The 19756-nt window shown below is 34.3% G+C and overlaps 1 protein-coding gene across 11 annotated transcripts in view; it reads left to right on the top strand.

Moving 5' to 3' along the window:
- Positions 1-19756, top strand: part of CHL1 (cell adhesion molecule L1 like) — a 266500-nt gene that overhangs the window by 143097 nt on the left and 103647 nt on the right. For all 11 annotated transcript variants that reach the window (XM_074198702.1, XM_074198705.1, XM_074198697.1 and 8 more), the window contains 3 exons: positions 6370-6535; positions 10796-10901; positions 19274-19464. In XM_074198702.1, coding sequence (XP_074054803.1) covers positions 6445-6535; positions 10796-10901; positions 19274-19464 — 388 coding nt within the window. In that variant the 5' untranslated portion in view covers positions 6370-6444. The remainder of the gene's footprint in view (positions 1-6369; positions 6536-10795; positions 10902-19273; positions 19465-19756) is intronic.

The raw sequence follows: 19756 nt of genomic DNA, 5'->3' as shown, positions 1-19756 counted from the left end.
TGTTACTAAAGCTAGGAGTTGGCTATGAAGCATATATTGCAAAATTTAAGTTTTAGTCTTTTCCTTTTACCCAAGGGATATTAGTTTGCTAACAATATCCACTATAATAATATACAATCGCAACTTGAGGGACAAAAGTAAAACAGATACCATCCAAATAAATACAGAGAATATTCACATCTTAAGATAAGCTGACTACTAAAAGTGGGTCCTCTATATTTTGCCTCAAATTTTCCTGAAATTTCAGACAAAATATGTAGTAATAGCAGCAGCAATAGAAGTAGCAATAGTCCAGTAAGTGGGAGTAATAACAGTACTAGAAGTAAGAGCAGGAATAGTAAGAATAATGGTTGTAGTATGTACTGGTGATGGTGGTGAAAACAATGGTAATGGCAACAATTGCAATAGAAACAACAATGTGATACGTGGTTTCTTTTTTTCTTACAGAAGGCAACACAAACTCTACCATGTAGAAACATGCTTATTTTTCTTAATTATTATTGAAGATGAATTGAACATATGGGATTCTTCAGCATCTGCTTTTCTTTACATTCTTTTTCTTTTTAATAGCATCTTGGGACAACCGTCACTTAGATTGCTCCTATTTTCTTGGGAAATAAATCTAGTGACCAGTGTGTCTGATATGACTCTTAAGAACTTTCATTCCCCTTGGGAAGGAAGTTGGAGACTTTTATTATTTCTACAGAGGAGCAGCAGGAGGTAGACAGATTTTTTATTTATTTATTTATTTACTGCCAGCTTTCACAGACAGTTAATTAAAACCTCGCCTGCTCTAGGGCTGCATTGTCAACCACATGGGATTTGAGTTAAATGGCCTTAACATTGTCAAGAGGTACAGCTTCTGATTTTGGCTGTGTTGAAGAACATTATTATTCTTTCAATTCAGACTGAGCTTTTACAAGGGTTCTATGGGTTACTATTTCACTCAATTCTATAATGTGATAAAAAAATGTTTTCTACCTGAGAAAGACAAATTGAGATTTAAAATTGCATTTATCTTATGTTGCAAAATAGATATATTCAAAAGACAGGTAATTTATAGATCCTACATAAGGAAATGACAAAGAGCTTTTCCTTCTATAATCTATGTCTGTGTTCTCTTTTGTCATCTTTTAATGCAACTATCCCTGCAGGGGGTCAATTTCTCATTACTAGTGGCTTTTAAGTAACATCCTCTTAACATGCATGTCTCTGATAAATGAAATCAGAATCTTATGAAAAAGGGAAGGTCACATGTGGAATTAACCATTCAACAACTCCAGGAGACTGATAGCTTTGTTGATGTTGACTCTCTTTTGTACAGATGTGTTCTGCATTATATGAACTGGATTCACCATTTCATTTTTAAAATAATTGACAAGAAATAGCTTGGTTGAGTGGACAGAGTATTGGATTTAGAGCAAAGAAGATATCAGTTGAAATCTCAATGCTGAAACTAGAAACAGACAGAGACAGAGACTGAGAGAAAAGAGAAAAGGAAGGAAGAGAGACAGGGAAAAAAGAGAGGGGAGAGGAGAGGAGAGGAGAGGAGAGGAGAGGAGAGGAGAGGAGAGGAGAGGAGAGGAGAGGAGAGGAGAGGAGAGGAGAGGAGAGGAGAGGAGAGGAGAGGAGAGAGATACTATAAGATAGAAAGACAGATGATGTGTGAGATACTTGCAAGTCTGAATATTGTAGAAAAGATCCCTGTATCTATATAAAAATATTGAGTTCCCAATATTACTGAAGTGATAGGTCTAGTCTCTCCGTATCTCCCCCCCCTTCTCTCTGTAGCCACTTGTCTCTATTCTGTCTGTTTCTTCTCTCTCTCTCTCTCTCTCTCTCTGTCTCTTTATGTAGATACATATGTATTTTGTTTATATTAAACACACCCATACATTCAACAAAAATAGCTAAAATAGTTTGTTTGCCTGTACCTGTTCAACATTCCATTTAGTGCTGAACACAAAAGAATAATAACCAGATAGAGAAACCCCTGAGTCATTTCTGTTGAAACACATCTAATAAAGAAAAAAAGAGGATGAAATAAGAATAAACATAGCATTGTACCATAAAGTCTTAAGAAATAGAGATATCTCTAGGGCTTAACTATCAAATCTTTGTTGAGTTTCCTTTGATAACAAAATTATAGATATTTCAAATATTTCTAGATGAAGTAGCTGAGATTGAGGCTGTCTTCTTAAAACCATTAAAATTCCCACCCTAACTCATCATCATTGAGCAATTAGTATCTATGAGCTATTTTGATACAATAATTAGAGGTACTCAAGGATGCTAGCCCCACTTTGGGAGATTAATGGGAATTTAACATTTTCTCTTTTACTTGAATGTCTAAAATTTTTATCCCCTGCTTCAGGAAGGGGTAATTTATGGTATATGCATCTGGAAATACATAATTCCTTAATAGCATCAGGGTTTTAAAATTTGTTCTTCACAAATAAAGGGCAGCTCATTAAACAAAGAAATGAGCTGCCCCTAAAATAATCAACATCAACATTTAATGGAACCAAATAGTAAATAATGAATTTCCATTAGAGGGAACCATATAATTATCAGAAATTATATCAGCTTCCTACTCTTATCCTCATTCACAAGAAAAAGAGACATTAAAATTAAAAGGAAATAAAGATTTCATCAATATCCTTTCTTTTTTTAATTTTTTTTAAAAAAAATTACTTAAGGTAATTACTTAAGGTAATTCAGTTAAGTGACTTGCTCAAGGTCACCAAGTTAGGTCATTATTAAATGTCTGAGGTCACATTTGAACTCAGGTCTTCCTGACTCCAGGACAGGTTCTCTATCCACTGCAGCACCTAGCTGCCTCTCATCTATATCCTTTCAATCTTAAACAGTTATAACCAACAATCTTTCAACTAGCTACCTTTTTATGACTGCCAACTTCTTGAACTTTGAAAGTTATGTCTCAATACTGAAAAAGCTACAGCTGAATAAAGTTGAAAAAATAATAATTTTATTAAAGGTCAGAGATATATAGTAGGCAGACTATAGGTTTGCCAGATTAAAAACCTGGGCTCAAGTTTATGGTTTATCCCTTACTAATAATCTCAGTTTTGGCACTGAGACTCTCTAAACCTCAGTGTACTCATCTCCAAAATAAGGGAAAAAATATTTATAATCATCACTTCCTAGGTCCATTGTGAGGAAAACAACTTCCTTTTCAATTTAGGCCTCTCCCATCTCCTTTCCACACTTTCTCATCTGGGGACCTTGACTTATTCTTATAGGGGGGAAAAAACCCCAAAATCTGAGCACCTTTATCACAATTTCAAACTTTTCCCTTTCTCTTCAACATTATACTAAAAGCCATCTCCCATTCCCTCCTTCAGTATTAGTGAGGCACCCCTTTAAGCTTGCTGAGGTTTTTCCTTAATATGTATCTTTGATTTCTTTGCATCCTTTTTCTTCAACAGAAAGCCCCATCAATTATGACCTCCGATGATCTCTCTCCTCTCTCTCTCTCTCTCTCTCTCTGTCTCTCTCTCTCCTCTCTCTCTCTCTCTCTCTCTCTCTCTCTCTCTCTCTCTCTCTCTCTCTCTCTCTCTCTCTCATCTTAGAATGTTCTCTGTCCTCTTCCTTCCTATCTACCTTCAAACATATCCTAAGGTTTCCATCCTAAGAGAAAGAAAATAAAATAGATCTTTCATTGATTCCTACTATGTCCTCAAGCTAGAATTCTATATCTTTTTTTCTTTTCTGAGACAAATTTCAAAGAAGAAGGAATAAAAGGAGAAGGAGAAGGAGATGGAGAGGAGAGGCAGAAGCAAAATCAGGAGAAAGGGAAAGTAGAGGGGGGAAGAAGGAAAAGGAAGAAAGACCTTTTGTTTTCTCTCCCTCGTTTCTTAACCCTTTGCAATCTGATTTCTACTCAACTGAAATTCACTACAAATTTACCCAAGATATGTCATTGCCAAATCTGATGTTTATCAAAGTCTTATCCTTTTTCAGTTCTCTTTAACACATAACATTTTCTACAATACTGCCATCCTGAATATTCTATAATATTTACTCCCAACCCCTAAAACATCTCGAACCTCCTTCTTCTGCCGATTTTTACTTAGACTACTTTCTGCTGAATCCATATCATTTTTTGAAAGTGGGTATTAATCTTAGGGTCTTTTTCTTTTCTCTCTGTTTTCTCTCATTGAATGAATTCATCAGATTCTAGAGGTTCAATGATTGTTTCTATTCAGTTGACCCAAATCCAGTATATATCTACTCAGCTTCAATTCGACATTCACAAATGCCTAGTGGACTTAATGATCTACAAGCATCTAAAAGTTCACATGTCTGAAAAGCCTTTCATTTCAAAATGTTGAGCATTTTAACTGACTGATTCCATGCCTGGATTTTTTTCCCTTTCTTACTTCTACCTATTAACTTTTCTTGTATTTTTTTTTCAGGAACAGCTAAAATTGAACCTTCCACAAGTTCTTTCTTAATCTCCCTTTAACCTATCACCTTTCCTGTATTGATTATGTCTAATTCTGAGCTAGATCATGATTATAAGTAATTATATCTTCTCTCCCTCAGACTCTTTGAAAACAAGGATTCTCTTCCTACCTTTGTGTCTGTGTGTGTATATGGGTATCTAATAAACATAAATATATACATAGATATACCTATCCATGTTAGTAGTTTCATATACACATATTAGTGTATGTACATGAATATTGAGGAACATGTACAATATATATATATGCATATATATATGTGATATATATATATATATATATATATATATATATATATATATATATATATATCACAATGCTTGACTGTTGTTTCTTGACTTGTCTTGGTGATTTCACTTGATATATCCAAAACAAAATTCAATCCACTCCCAATAAATTTTCCTGTTTTTTTATGCCATTCTTCAAGGCTCCCAGGTTCATAAACACAGTGTTATACTCAGATTTCCTGTTTCTGTCTCCCATATGCCCAATCAGATGACTAGTCTTGAAATTTCTATCATTAGCATCTTTACTATCTACCTCTTTCTTCCTTTACTGATACTTATGGCTTTGGAATAAATTCTTGAGCTCTTTTTTCCTAGACTATTACAGTGGACTCCTAATTGGTATCCTTCCCTCAAGACTCCCCCAATTTTAGTTTTCCAGAGATTGTGTTATTGCATCCTTTGTACCTATGTAACATCATTTCCCTTGCAACACAAATACACACATACATATAAATTCATGTAACATCATCCCCCCCCAACAGAAACACGCACACATGAGCAAAAGCTCTTAAAATGTATTTAAATGCAATTCAATAAACTAAGTGAGTGCTACAAGTAAGGAATGCTATGATAATCCTTACTTTCAAGTTGCTTACCATGAAGTGGAAATAGAACAACACATGATTAAATGTGAACAGAATATATTAAGCTGTCTTCCGTCTGTGTTGTTTGCTGTAGTTGTGGTTATTGCTGTTGTATTTTTCTCCAACTTATGAATGAAATTTATAGAGCATGAAAATTTGATAACAGGTACCCTATGTTTTGACAAATGTCTACCTTGAAAGGATGTTGTTTCTCTTCTCAGTATTTCTTTGACTTCTTCTATTAATCCTTAAAGTTTCACATCTATGAACTTGGACTTGTAATTGGATGCTGTTGGACTTGGAGTAAGAAATACCTGGGTTTAAATTCAACCTCTGATTCTTGCTACCTGTGTGATCTTGGGAAAATCAATTAAACTCTAGAAGATTTAGTTGTTTTATTTGTCAAATGAGGGGGTTTTAAATTTTCTGAATCAGCTCCCAAACTCAACAGAAGAAAAGCTTAAGAGAATGAAGGTTATTTATATTCCTACCTTTCATAACTGAACCAAATTGAGAATATTGGTAAACTGAACTAGCTCAAATTCATTAGTTTCTCCCTTCCCTAGGTCTAATCCTTTTTCTTCCAAGCTGATGACATTGAACAGCACATCATGAAAGAGCAAAAAAAGCGAAGCTTCATATTTGTTACAAATATTAATTAATCAAATGGCATTAGCTACTCCATTTTAAGGAATTAATGAAAAGAGGTCATGATAATGAATGGGATCATTGCTATATTGTTTTCCATTAATAAGAACAATTGAGTACTCTCCAACTGGAACCTTTCTGTCTGGTATACAACAAATATTTACTGACAAGATTACCAAAATGATATGCTTTAACTGTCCTTTTCTTTCTCTGGCAATGTTAAACAGTGTTCCTGTGTCTAAAGTGCAATTGCTATGGGGTCAAGCCCAAGGAGTATGTACAAGTATAGAGAGTCATGTCAAAAAAAAATATTTCAGAGCATGGACTGATACTATTATTGTTTGTTTTCTGACATTCTAGGCACAAATCCCTCTTTTTTGGTGAAAGAACTCCTGCCATCTTTCCTTCCTACAAGACAGCCAGCCTCCTACAGCTATGAAAATGCAGCTAATCCGAAAAGGATGCATTAGATGTCTGCTTTTCTTCATGTTAAAACTGACAACAGCCATTGAAATACCAATCTCAGGTAATATTTTTGTAGCCGAAAAAATGAAGCTGACCTGGGAGCCAGGAAACCCTGGCTCCAAGTCTTGATACAGACACATGCTATCTGTTTGACTTTGGATAAGTCATTTATCCTCTTACAATCCCAGGGAATGCTGCAAAGAATATTAGTTGCATAGCACTGGATGATTTGCCTTCTTAGAAGGAATTTTGTTTGTTTTTTTCTCTCTCAACCAGGAATTTCAAGGAAGTCATTGAGTTAAAACAAATCATTTTTATTATTTATATTTTGAAAATGAAAAACTCTTTAAATCCCATGCCATGCAATTTATGATCCAGAGGATTATAAACTGCTCAGCAAACCACTCCTATCCTTTTAAATTGTTTGTGGTATCTCCAACTGTAATTATTCTGTGACTCATGCTTTTTTCTTCATTCTGGAAACCAACCATAAAAGTCTGACAGAAGCTAGGGTTCAAGATGATGAAAGACTATCCTTCTGTCCCTCATGTCTCCTTTGGCTAGATACTATTTTGGAGGCATGGTACCAGTCCAGGTACCAAAATTGACTTCAGGTTTTAAATTATTTCCCTCTTCACCTAAATAAATGTTTTTTTTTCAAATAAATATTTTAAGGGAATAAATTTTCTGTGTTTATCCACAGTTTTTCAACTATGGATAAAATTCAAAGAATTCTTTAGATTATCATCATTATTCATTTTTATTTTTTTTTACTTCTATAAGATCCCTAGATGTGTGTACCTTTGCATACATGTGTACATATATGTGCATGTATATTTATATAGAGAGAAATCATAGAAAGATAGAGACAGAGAGAGATAGAGATGGAGATGAATAAAAATGTTATTGACATAGTATAAAAGAGAAAAGGGGGATGGGGAGGGAGAGAGAGATCATAGAAAGAAAGAAAGAAAGAAAGAAAGAAAGAAAGAAAGAAAGAAAGAAAGAAAGAAATGGAGATAAATAAAGATGATATAAATAGAGTATAAAAGAGAGGGGGAAGAGGGAGGGAAGAGGGAGGGAAGGAGAGAAAGGAGAGAGAGAGAGAGAGAGAGAGAGAGAGAGAGAGAGAGAGAGAGAGAGAGAGAGAGAGAGAGGAGATCATAGAAAGAGATGGAGAGAGATAGAGATGGAGAAAAATGAAAATGCTATTGACATAGTATAAAAGAGAGAAGGGGGATAGGGGAGGGAGGGAAAGAGAGAGCGATCATAGAAAGAAAGAAAGATAGATATAGTATAAAAGAGAGGGAGAAGAAGGGAAGGGGAGAGAAAGGAGAGAGAGAGAGAGAGAGAGAGAGAGAGAGAGAGAGAGAGAGAGAGAGAGAACTTTTCATCCTTATTTTACAAATCTGAAATCTGAGGTCAAAAACTGACAACTGATAAAGCATGAATTCAGTCCTCAATCTTTATATCCCAATCATTGTCTTGTTCTTCTCGCATCCCACTGCTATGTCACTGAGTGGGTCTCAGTGTTCTCTCCTAGAAGATGGAGCTATTGTATTAAATTATATTAAAGGGCCCTGCCAATTCAATATATTAAAGGGGGGTTCAGTGGGGTTTTTTTCACTTTTTAAAGTGAAATTGGTTTGGGGTTAATTTTTTAAATAGAAAATGAATAAGGAAAGGTCTGTGGTTTCAAAGCAATCTTCTGAGACTTAGCATTTCTCCCTTTTCCACCCTTATCCTACCCTATCTGTGTTTGGGATTTCTAACATAGGTCCTGTCTCCTTTGATTCTCTCCCCTCTTCTCCCTTCAGCCATCAGCATCTTCAGCAACCCCAAAGTTATCCCCCAAGGAAAGGGGTTTTCTGCAATCTATTGATTATTCTGAACCATGTATTTGTCTTGCTTACTCCTTAAAATCTTTGGTATTTGGGGAGTGTAATGTACTTTGCAAACAATTGTTGTCAAATACTGATGGAATGTTTTTGGAGGAAATGAATATTTATACATGCATTTCAGGGACTCTCGAGCCTTCCTTGGTAAAATGAAGCTGACTCAGATATCCCATTTGAATGTCAAAGAGTCTGCTGCCTCTGTAATTGGTCTAATTACTGAGAAAAGGTTTTAAAATATTGAATGTATATTCCTATAAATACCCAAAGGTCATTAGATTCATTCCCTGAATAATTAGCTTTTTCTGAGCCTTTACAAGCTGGGCAAATATGAGAAGGAATAATACTCTAATAAACATGGTGTTCACAAGGTATTAACTGATATCTAAGGGATGGTTGCCGTGATAATTTATTCCTCAACACCTTGAACGATAATGAAGAGCTATGTAATCTGAAGGGCAACAAGGTTAATCAAACTGTGGCTAAGAGTTACTATGGTCATAAGAGAAGTCATATGACCCAATGGATATAATTATTCTTTTTCTCATTTTATGGGCATCTCATTCCTGAATATTGAAATTGAAATAATATCCTTTAATGTTGAGAAAATTTAAACAGCAAACAGATAGACATATTTAACTGAAGGAAAGCTTAGATTTCCTCTAGTTGTGAAGTAGAGCATTGGACTTGGAATAAGGAAAACTTGGGTTTGAATCCAAACGCAGACAATTAGCTATATGGCCCCAGGAAAGTCACCTGACCTCTCTGAGACTTAGTTTCTCCAGCTATAAAATAGGAATGAGCAGATGTCATGAAGAGTTATCTAGTGTATATAAATCACTTTATAAATCCAAAAGGGATAACCTGCTATTCTTATTTTTGAAGTAATGATGGTAATAATATTTTATTTCTGCATCAATAAAGTAAAATTATGATTGCTATTTATAATAATGATAAGAAATTTCCTGCATTATAGAAGGGGAAGTTAAACTTAAAAAAAGTATAATAATTCTACTGTTGTCTCACAATTTTATATTTTCTTTGCAACTCCATAGGTTTCTTCTAAACTGCCTGCATTATGACTGAGCAAATCACTTACGCTGTTTCTTTTTTTATATTATTATTTCATTATTTTTTGAGATAAGAATAGCAGCTACCTCACTGGGTTGTTTTAGGGATTAGTACATTTTTGCAAACTTTAAAGCACCATTCAAATTTCAGCTGCTGCTACTTGTGCTATTTTTAATACTAATAACTAGCATTTTATGGTGTTTTAAGGTTTGCAAAGAGTTTGACTTATAACAGCTTATTTAATAATCATAACAACACTGAGAAATAGATATTGCTATCCTTATTTATAGGTGACTTGCCCAGGACTTACAGGAAGATAGGTTTCAAACTTGATTCTTCCTTTCTATAAGTCCTGGATTCGAGCTATTCTGCCTTCCCAGTAACCTTATTTTGCTATACCTATTTTTTTAGGGGTTTTTTGCAAGGCAAATGGGGTTAAGTGGCTTGCCCAAGGCCACACAGCTAGGTAATTATTAAGTGTCTGAGACCGGATTTGAACCCAGGTACTCCTGACTCCAGGGCCGATGCTTTATCCACCACGCCACCTAGCCGTCCCTATACCTATTAATATTATTTTTGTTTCTGTAGTTATTACCACTGCTGGTGCTGCTGCCACTGTCACTTCTTCTGGTAGTAGAAGTAGTACTATACAACCACCAGTTATTTAGAAGTTTAAAATACCATTTTGATTTCATGAAGCAGCAGAATTCTGGGGGCATATTCACTCTGAGGAACCTCTGCAACCATATATGTTGCAGGTTGACAGTAATCCAAACCTCTTTCCTGTCCACAAGTAATAATGACTATAATAATATACATTAGAAAGATCAATTTAAATGGATAGAAAATAGATATAGAGGCAGAAAGTATAATGTAAAGAGAACCAGAATAGTAATGGGACCCATGGGTTCTAACCTGTTGTTCCTCAATTCTTAATGTGGTTCTTTTTGATCATTCACACTCCCTTTGTGAGAACAATCACCCTCATCTGTAAACAAATTGGTCTGACTTTTACATCTCTTTCAGCTCTGAGTCATAATTTTTATTCTTTTAAAATATGTTCTGCCAAGTTGAATCAAAGAGAAACGAGGTTGTTGTATAATTGCCCAAGTAAAAGCACTTGTCCATAACTTACAAGAGTATATAACAAATTACAGCGTAGGAGAAGACTATGAATAGTAAAAAGGATTTGTAAGCATAAAATATTCTTTCTAACTGTGGGATGATATTCAAATTTTTGCTGATTCTTTTACTTGTCAAGTATGAACGTCAGCAGAGATGCTTATAGCTCTTGCAATGTCAGCTTTAACATGATTTTGAAAGTCTGATCTGTAAATGCATATTTTTAAATTTAGTCAAACAGGTCCCAACAATCACAGAACAGTCAACAGTGCAAGTGGCATTTCCTTTTGATGAATCCTTTCAGTTCATCTGTGAAGCTAAAGGAAATCCAGAACCAACGTAAGTATTATCTTATAGGATTAAATTTAAATTATAGTCGATATCTCTTTTATTTTTAAATGCTAATCTTTCTCTAAGAAACTTCTTCCCTTAGTGTTAAGAGAGATCATTTGGAGTTCGAGATAGAATCTTGAATAAGGAGTCGAGAGTTTTAGATTCTAATCCTGGTGGTGTACTAATTTGATGTGTGATGTTGGCCAAGTCACCTGAATTCTCTGAAATTCAGGATCTTCCTCTGACAAATTAGAATGAATTATATCACCTCTGAAATACTTTCCAGTTGTAGCATTCTGAGATTTCATAAATTGCGGTGGGTATATTTTTTATCATAATGTAAATGTCTATAAATAATTGATCTGATAATTTTTATTCACTTGATCACCGAAATGAGTATTTTTTAAAAATATAACAGAAGGGGCGGCTAGGTGGCAGAGTGGATAAAGCACCACCGGCCCTGGAGTCAGGAGTACCTGGATTCAAATCCGGTCTCAGATACTTAATAATTACCTAGCTGTGTGGGCTTGGGCAAGCCACTTAACCCTGTTTGCCTTAAAAAAAATGTAAGAGAAAACAGTATTTTAAATCATCAATAATTGTAAAATTCTCTGTTTTGTACTTTAGACAAATCTCTAACTTGATCATTTGAAGAAAAGGTTCTAACATATTGAAATAGGAAGTTCCTCACTGTACTATAGACACCAATGAAAAGCACAAGTCCAATATTCATATCTCTCCTTATCTAAGATAATTTAGTGGTAGATAGTTTTTGCCCCAGAGATAATTGTTTGTATCATCTTCCTTAAGTCTTGCCTTTTTTTTCCATAGGTTAGATGACCCTCACTTTTTTCACCTTTATCACTTCGACTGACAAGAAACTCTTCTGAAAAATTTTAAAGTAGCTTGAACCACTATGAGCTTTTGTAGACTTCTCAAAGTCATATAGCAAAAGATTTATTAGAGGCAGGTTCTGAGCAAAGATCTTCCTATCTCCAGAGTGCCATCATATAATGTATATCAGATATCTGCAAATCAAATATTCTTACTATCATTAAATTAGATAAATTGCTATCCAGTGGACTGAGCTCTGAACTTGGAGGAGTCAATGAATCTGTAATAATTTTCTAACTTCCACATTTCTATAGCCAGTAATCAGCATAGCACTATTGCAGCATCTAAAAGATTCAGAACTCTGACCTAAAAGATGGGACTGATAATGCTGTTATTGCTTACTCCAACAGTTTATTTTAATTTACAAAAAAGAATTATAAGGAAAGTGTTTTGTAAACCTTGCAATATGGACATGTGATCTAAAATTAATGATTCTTTACATACTATATAGATTTGAACAAGAAAGAAAAATTGCTATTGGATTATATTAGATATTCTGAACAGAAAATTTAGAGTCAAGATTCTAGACTAATAGGATCATTAAATATAATCAGAACATTAATTAAGTTGATTAAAAATGTCATCCTTGAGACTCTCCTTAAAAGTTCTCTGATGCTTCTCATGGCTTAAAGGTGATACTGGGTTCTTCAAAGCTTTGCCAGTATATACAAGCTCTTGTAAATCCTACTGAGCTAAAGGATTATGTCTATACCTGCTGACAGATTATGAATTTCCTAAAAGTCTAGGTAAATTGGAAGAGAAAAATCTGACTGTTAAATAACACACACACACACACACAAACACGAGCTCACGCATACTCATTTTTATTTTATTTTCTTCTATTTTTTTTTTTTATTTTTGAAAGGCAATGAGGTTAAGTGACTAGCCCCAAGTCATGCAGCTAGGTATGTATTAAGTTTCTGAGATCAAATTTGAACTCAGATCCTCCTGATTCCAGGACAAGTGCGCTATCCACTGTGCCATCTAGCTGCCCCGACACAAATTCGTTTCTTTTTGGATGTCTGATAAAAATGACAAAAATATACAGGCAAAACACTTCACAGCTTTAGGGCTAAAAATCACACAGTTCTTAAAATAAATTTAGTTGTTATTTCTTTTATTATTTAGGTTTTTTAATAATTCATAATTTGCACCTAGATTACCTAAATTCTATATTTAGCTTTATACTGTAAATATAACCAGAAGCCAACACAATTTCAACAAAATGGAGGAAATTAATTTGAAAAAAATAGCTTCATATTTGGAGATATAAATATAGTAACTGTCAAATCTAGTTTACTTGCCAACAAGCATTGGAAAGGAGGAAGTAACAAAAAAATTCAATGCAGAACTTTAATGGCAAAATTATCCAAACTAAGATAGACCATATCTTGTCACTGGTGACTTTTTTTGTAAATGTAATACAGAAAAGAAAAAAATTAAAATATGATATATATTCAAGAAATGAGATAAACCAAAGGTACTGAGAAATTCAAGAATCTTAAATCCATAATGCCTTCAAGAACAGTGTTTGAAAGTGCTGGTCATTCCAAGCAACAAATAGCATCATAAAAGAGAAACCTTACTATTCCACTTTAGACTCTACCTAACAGCCTGAATGAGGTTGATTAGTTTGAGACAAATGGTTGCTTCAAGATTAGCAATCTATATGTAACCAGATAATTTTCTGGGTACAACAAATATTAAAATAATACTTTATGATAATAATTTATGAACATTTGTTCAAAAGATAAAGATGCAACTGAAGTGCTGTGTACATTTTAAGAGAAAGTATCTAAATAACCCCTCAGTAATAAAAATGGTAAATGGACTAAAATAGAAACATAAACATCTTTTCTTTATCAATGTGGTCAATTGAAAACAGTTACCATAACAGATTGGTGAAAGAGTAAAAAAAAAAAGAAAGAAAGAAAACTCCCTCATAATCTCCTTGTTTGCTGAATAGATAGAGTTTCTTGAATGGATAGAACTAAGGAAAAAAATAACATTTACACTCATTTATAAGACATCTGGAATGAGGGGAAAGGATGAGAGACTGAGCAGGGCTACTTTTCAAAACCATGAGAAACAGTTGAGAAAAAAATTTATAGAGCACTTGACATAGCATCAAATTATGATAACTCACCTAAAGAGTTTATGTTAATAGAAGCAAAAAGAAGACAACTGCCAAATGAAGAATGGAATAGATTGATGGGACAATAATGATCTATTCTCATTGGTGATGAAATCAAAATCACTGCATTTGAACTCTAATTCATCACTATCACATATACTATATGATGTCAATGCTAAGGAAATTGTAGGACTTCATCAAATGCACATATATAAACTTGGGCAGGAGGTGACATGATTTTAAAGGCCTTCATGAATTAATTCTCAGGATATTTCCATGAAGAGCTGATTCCACATGAATGGCAAATATTATGGATAGTGCTTTTATAAAAGTCAGACAAGCAAGAAGAGATCAGGAGGCAATAATTCATATGCCTGTTTTCTCCTATCTAATAACTCAAGTGTATCCTGGATGAAAGAATGACAAAGGCAAAGTCAGCCTCTTACAGATGCATATGTGGATCAGATCATATAATTATCATTGAACTGCCTGGGAGATGTAAAATACAAAATTCACCACCTTTTATTATTTATAAATTGTAAAATTTATTTAAATTTATAGTATAAAATAGAAGCATACAGAGTCTACTCAGGGTACCTGGTACTGGCCTGGAGTCAGGAGGGCTTAAGTTCAAATCCAGACCCAGACACTATCTGTGTGAGCCTAAGCAAGCCATTTTACCTTAATTATCTGAAAAACAAGGTATGTTAAAGGAACTTTCCAACACATATATGAAAATTCTACAGGATTCTCTATGAACTGCAATAGTTTATGTAAATGTATTCTTCAGTTCTCAAAATCTTGACATCAAGTGAGATATTAAACCTGTAGAATGACTCAGCATAACTCACTTTAAAGACATAGATTTTCTTACTGATGATGAAATTATCTATATTATCTTTTTTTTGGGTGGGGGTTGCAAGGCAATGGGGTTAAGCGGCTTGCTCAAGGCCACACAGCTAGGTAATTAATAAATGTCTGAGGCCAGATTTGAACTCAGGTCCTCCTGACTCCAGGGCCAGTGCTTTATCCACTGAACCACTTTACCCACCCCCATATTATCTTATTTACATAGATATTGTTATAAATGCCTTAAGTTCTACAGTAGTACTTTGTGAAGTCCACAACTATTACCACTTTAGAAAAGCAAACCATATGAAAAAACAGAAAATTCTGAGCTGCAACTACATAAGCAACTCTGTATTAAGGCATCAGTATATGCATCTTTGTCACACATGCACACACAGTCATACATACATACAAGCACATGCACACATAATTGTAGATCATATAGCAAACTAGATCCTGCATTCTGTAAGTAGATGTGATCAGGCTATATCAACTTTGGGAAATAATATAGTACAGTCATTTCATCATTCCTTCCTTTCTTCCTTCCTCCCTTTCTCTTCCCTTCTTCCCTTCCTTCATTCTTTCCTTTCTTCCTCTATCCCTTCCTTAATTCTTTCCATCCTTTGTTCTTTCCTCCTTCCCTACCTCCATTCCTCCCTTCCTCTCTCCCTTCTTTCCTTCCTCCCTCCTTCCCCTTCCTTTCTACCTCCCTTCCTTCCTTCCTTCCTTCCTTCCTTCCTTCCTTCCTTCCTTCCTTCCTTCCTCTCTTCCTGCTTCCTCTCTCTCCCTGACTTTTTCTCTTCCTTCCTTCTTCCTTCTTTCCTTCATTTTATGAGGAGTATATCCTTCATCTTGGGGAAATGATGAACAAGTATCAAACAGAAGCATAGGAAAGGGAAAAGTTAGGGGAGACATACGAAAAACAATGATAAAAGTAGTGCTATAAGTTGTGCTATAGCTGTGAAATCAAGGATTCACCAAAATTCCTCAGGAAATCATTGTTTTAAAGCACAATTTTAAATTTTATATATCACTTTGTGAAAATTCATTTTGGTAAAAATAATGAATTAGGATACCATGGCATGTTAAATTAGTATATAGAATGCTTGAGTTAGCAAAAAAACCCTTTTTTCACCATCGGTTGCTTCATATGTCTCTTAGGATAAAATATCTCCTCTTCTTTTTAGCTCTTAATCTTTTATGCAACCTGGACCTAACCTTTGGACATTATTCTCCTTCCCACTCTCTGCTACTCAGTCCATATGGCAGTCTCTTTTGGTCCTCTCATGCAGTGTTCCAGCTCCCTTCTCTGTACCTGCACGCTGGTTAACCAAACACCTTCCTTGAAAATACTTCCTCTTTACCTTCAACCATTTCATAACGTCTCTAACTTCCTTTATGGCTCAACTCAACCACCATATTCTCCATGATGCATTTCCTAATGCTCTTAAATGCTATCCTACCAAAACTTTTTATTTATCAACTTGCAAATGCTTTATTGATCAATTTCTACCTTATGTTTACTTGATTCCATCAGAATTTCAAACATTGTATACATTGCCTAAAATTGTTTCTGGAAATTACTAGCTGCTTAGCAAATAATTCCTTTATGTATTATTTGAAGTTCACTTTAAAATGATTCCTTATTTTTTTAAAAAAATCTAATTTATACAAATTTCTTCAGGAATGTAGATACTGAATAAATCCATACTCTGAGATACCTCAATTTGAGACCTGGAAAGGACATTAGAGATCATTTCACATAACTTTCTCATTTTACAGATGATCAGACTCATGACTTCCTATCCATCTAAGAGAGACACATCTTTAATGAAAATTGATCATTTGATAGTATGTTAAACATTCTCTGGGAGACATTATACCTCGATTATGTTTTCAACACCCCTTAAATCATATTTTGATAACTCAATGGGACATTAAATATTAATTCTGTGTTATATAATGTCTATTCTTAATAAAAAATGAACAAAATTAAAACTTTAGCAATCCCAATGTAATAATCCACTCATTATATTTTATTTCCTCATGACCTTTACTTTCCATGAGGGTCCATTCATCTATTCATTGATTGAGCAGTCATTTCTTAAATACCTGCTATTTGCACAGAGATTTGGCTTAAGTACTAAGATAAATGAGAGAGAGAGAGAGAGAGAGAGAGAGAGAGAGAGAGAGAGAGAGAGAGAGAGAGAGAGAAATGTTTTACTTACATCCAGAATGCTACAGTTTAGTCATATGAACAACAAATATATTACATGATTTAGAAACACTTCAAAGCTGGGTGTGTTTTCTAAAATGAGTGAGTCTAACAAAGAAACTTTGAAGGATCCTCATATCTGAAGGACAAAAGTAAGTATATTTTTAAGCTGTAGGAAAGGGTGGATCAAAGACAAGGAGGTGGAACTGAACATGGAAATCATGATGTCTATTGGCCAATTGGAAGAAAAGGCTCATTTTAAAGAGGGACGAGGGTCAAATTCAACTAAGACGTTTATTTTTAACTATTATGAATGAAGAGTTGCTAGAAAGACTTCTGAGATGAATAAAATTGCATCCAAAACATATTTTTTTCATCTGTCATCAGTTCTGAGGCTCACAGAACAACAATATGAATGATCCTCTAAAGTATGTAGGTGTGGCAGCATAAGGTAGTAGATGAGAGAAAGTTGTAGCCCTGGGCACAAGGAGGAAATCTGAATGCATTGATTGCACATAATGGCAGAATGCCAGAATCAACAGTAGATTGACCAGATTGACCCAGATAGGCATGAAGGTCTATTGATGGAGAGCAGGTAGCATGGAAAGAGCTATGAAAAAATGCATAGTTTCCAAGATCCCTTGAATAAGGCATCTGCGACCAATGGAGATTACATTTCAGTGGCAGAGCTTCAGTTCTAGGGAAGATTCAAAAAAAGGTCAAACCCTAGTTCCATTGAAATGGGACAAAGTATCAACCCAAGGACTTAATATGGAAAAAGATTAAAGCTTCATCAATATTGGATATGACCATAGTGAACAAATAAAAACATGCCTTGTCAAATGTAGAATACATGATTAGATCATTACTTACAGATGTCATTGAACAACTATGATATATGTGTGTGCATGTTTATATGTTTAGATGCTATATGTGTATATATGGTATATATATCCACACATTTATATACACAAAGGGTGTATTGTATGTATGTGTGATGAAAGGTAGTTATATGTTATTATGGATAGAGAGTCTAAAGCCAAGAAGATCTGAGTTCAACACTGCTTCTTTACTCATATCGGCTACATGAGTTTGGACAACATATTCAACATCTTCCTTTATTATGTTTTGAGTTATTAAATTAAAAAAACAATTACCAAGTCATATCGATAAATGGAGTTTCCTCCCTGTACAGATAAAATGCGGACATAATACAGTGTTTTTTTAATTGAAATTTTATTTTTTCAAATACACGGTATGTTTTTTTCAATATTCATCCATATGCATATGTGTATTTTTAAGTTACAAAATTTCCTTCTGCCCTCCCTTCCCAAATCCCCTCCTCAGTGGCAGTCAGGTTAACACTATACATACCTATTTTTGATAAACATGTTCACAGAGTAGTCATTTTTGCTATGAGGATTTAGGATTAAGGGAGATCCATAAGAGGTCATTTTTAAAACGTGTTCATCAGATTCCGAAGGGTCTTTTGGTTTGTTTTTCTTCCTCTGGATGGGCATATTAAAGTGAGATAATTGCCTTTCCTCCTTGTTCCTTGGCCTGTTTCAATCAGACCACTTCAGCTATTTGTGAATACTGGACCTAGTCTGGTTTCTGGGACAGTGAAGATTGAAGGACCCATACAGGTCCCATAGGTCATTTGTAGTGACTTTATCAGTTGTATAGTATCAAATTTACATAGTGACTAATCTTTTTCTAGCCAGACATTCTTCCTCAGGAATGGCATTATTCACTTTGACTAATTCTATTACTTTGTACCTTAATCCTTGTGAAAGAGTTCCACGCCTACATCTTTGTCCATCCATCTGGACTGAGGTCTGGTTTTTCTTTTGATAATCACCCCACAAAAGACAAGCAAAATTGAAGCTCTGTCCCTGAATCATAATACAAGTTCTTATGTGTATGTATAAATATGTTTATATGTTATGCATGTATATAATAAATGTCTATAAATGCATATATATTATAAAATTACATAAAACTTATATGTAAACTCTCTGCAAAATCTCTATCTCAATCTGTCTATAAATACATATCTATATCCATATAAATCTCATTTTGTATAAATTATAATAAATGTTTTTATTTTACTAGCAACCAATCACCCTCTTCTTCATGTCTTTCAAAAGTCCTCCTCTACACATTCTGCAATGTATATATTTTGTCATTTTTAGACTTTTCTATTATTTGAATGATGTATTTTTTAAATCAAGCATAATTTTCTAATTTCCCATTTTTTAATCTCACATTAACTTTCTCTTTCAGGTTTCATTGGACTAAGAATGAGGAGCAGTTCAATCTTTCCTCTGATCCAAGGATAGTTTCATCTAATAATACAGGCACATTTAAGATCTTAAATGAAGGCCACATCTCTCATTTTCAAGGAAAATACCGCTGTTTTGCTTCTAATGAATTAGGAACTGCCATGTCAAAAGAAATCGAATTCATAGTCCCAAGTAAGTTTCTCAAAGTAAAACACATTTTTGTTTTATTTTGTTTTGTTTTTTTGTTTTCTTATTTTTTGCAGCAGAGATTGGTTATTTTTAATAAGCCCTCATTATTGCTTGTATATTTATGCTTCTCTCTAATGAACTCTTCAGCCGCTCTGCTTCCAGGAAGATACAGGAGGTTGAGTTGAATATTTGTGGTCAGAAAAAGTTTAGAGAGAAGTGAAGGTAGAGGTTTCCCATATCTGTATCAAATCTGTATCTCAAATCTCTTGTGAAGATGATTTGGTTTGGGGGACAG

Source organism: Macrotis lagotis, chromosome 8, assembly GCF_037893015.1.
Source record: "Macrotis lagotis isolate mMagLag1 chromosome 8, bilby.v1.9.chrom.fasta, whole genome shotgun sequence".
Lineage (NCBI taxonomy): Eukaryota > Metazoa > Chordata > Mammalia > Peramelemorphia > Peramelidae > Macrotis > Macrotis lagotis.
Note: the sequence above shows the minus strand (reverse complement) of the source record. Positions and strands in the feature narration are given on the sequence as shown.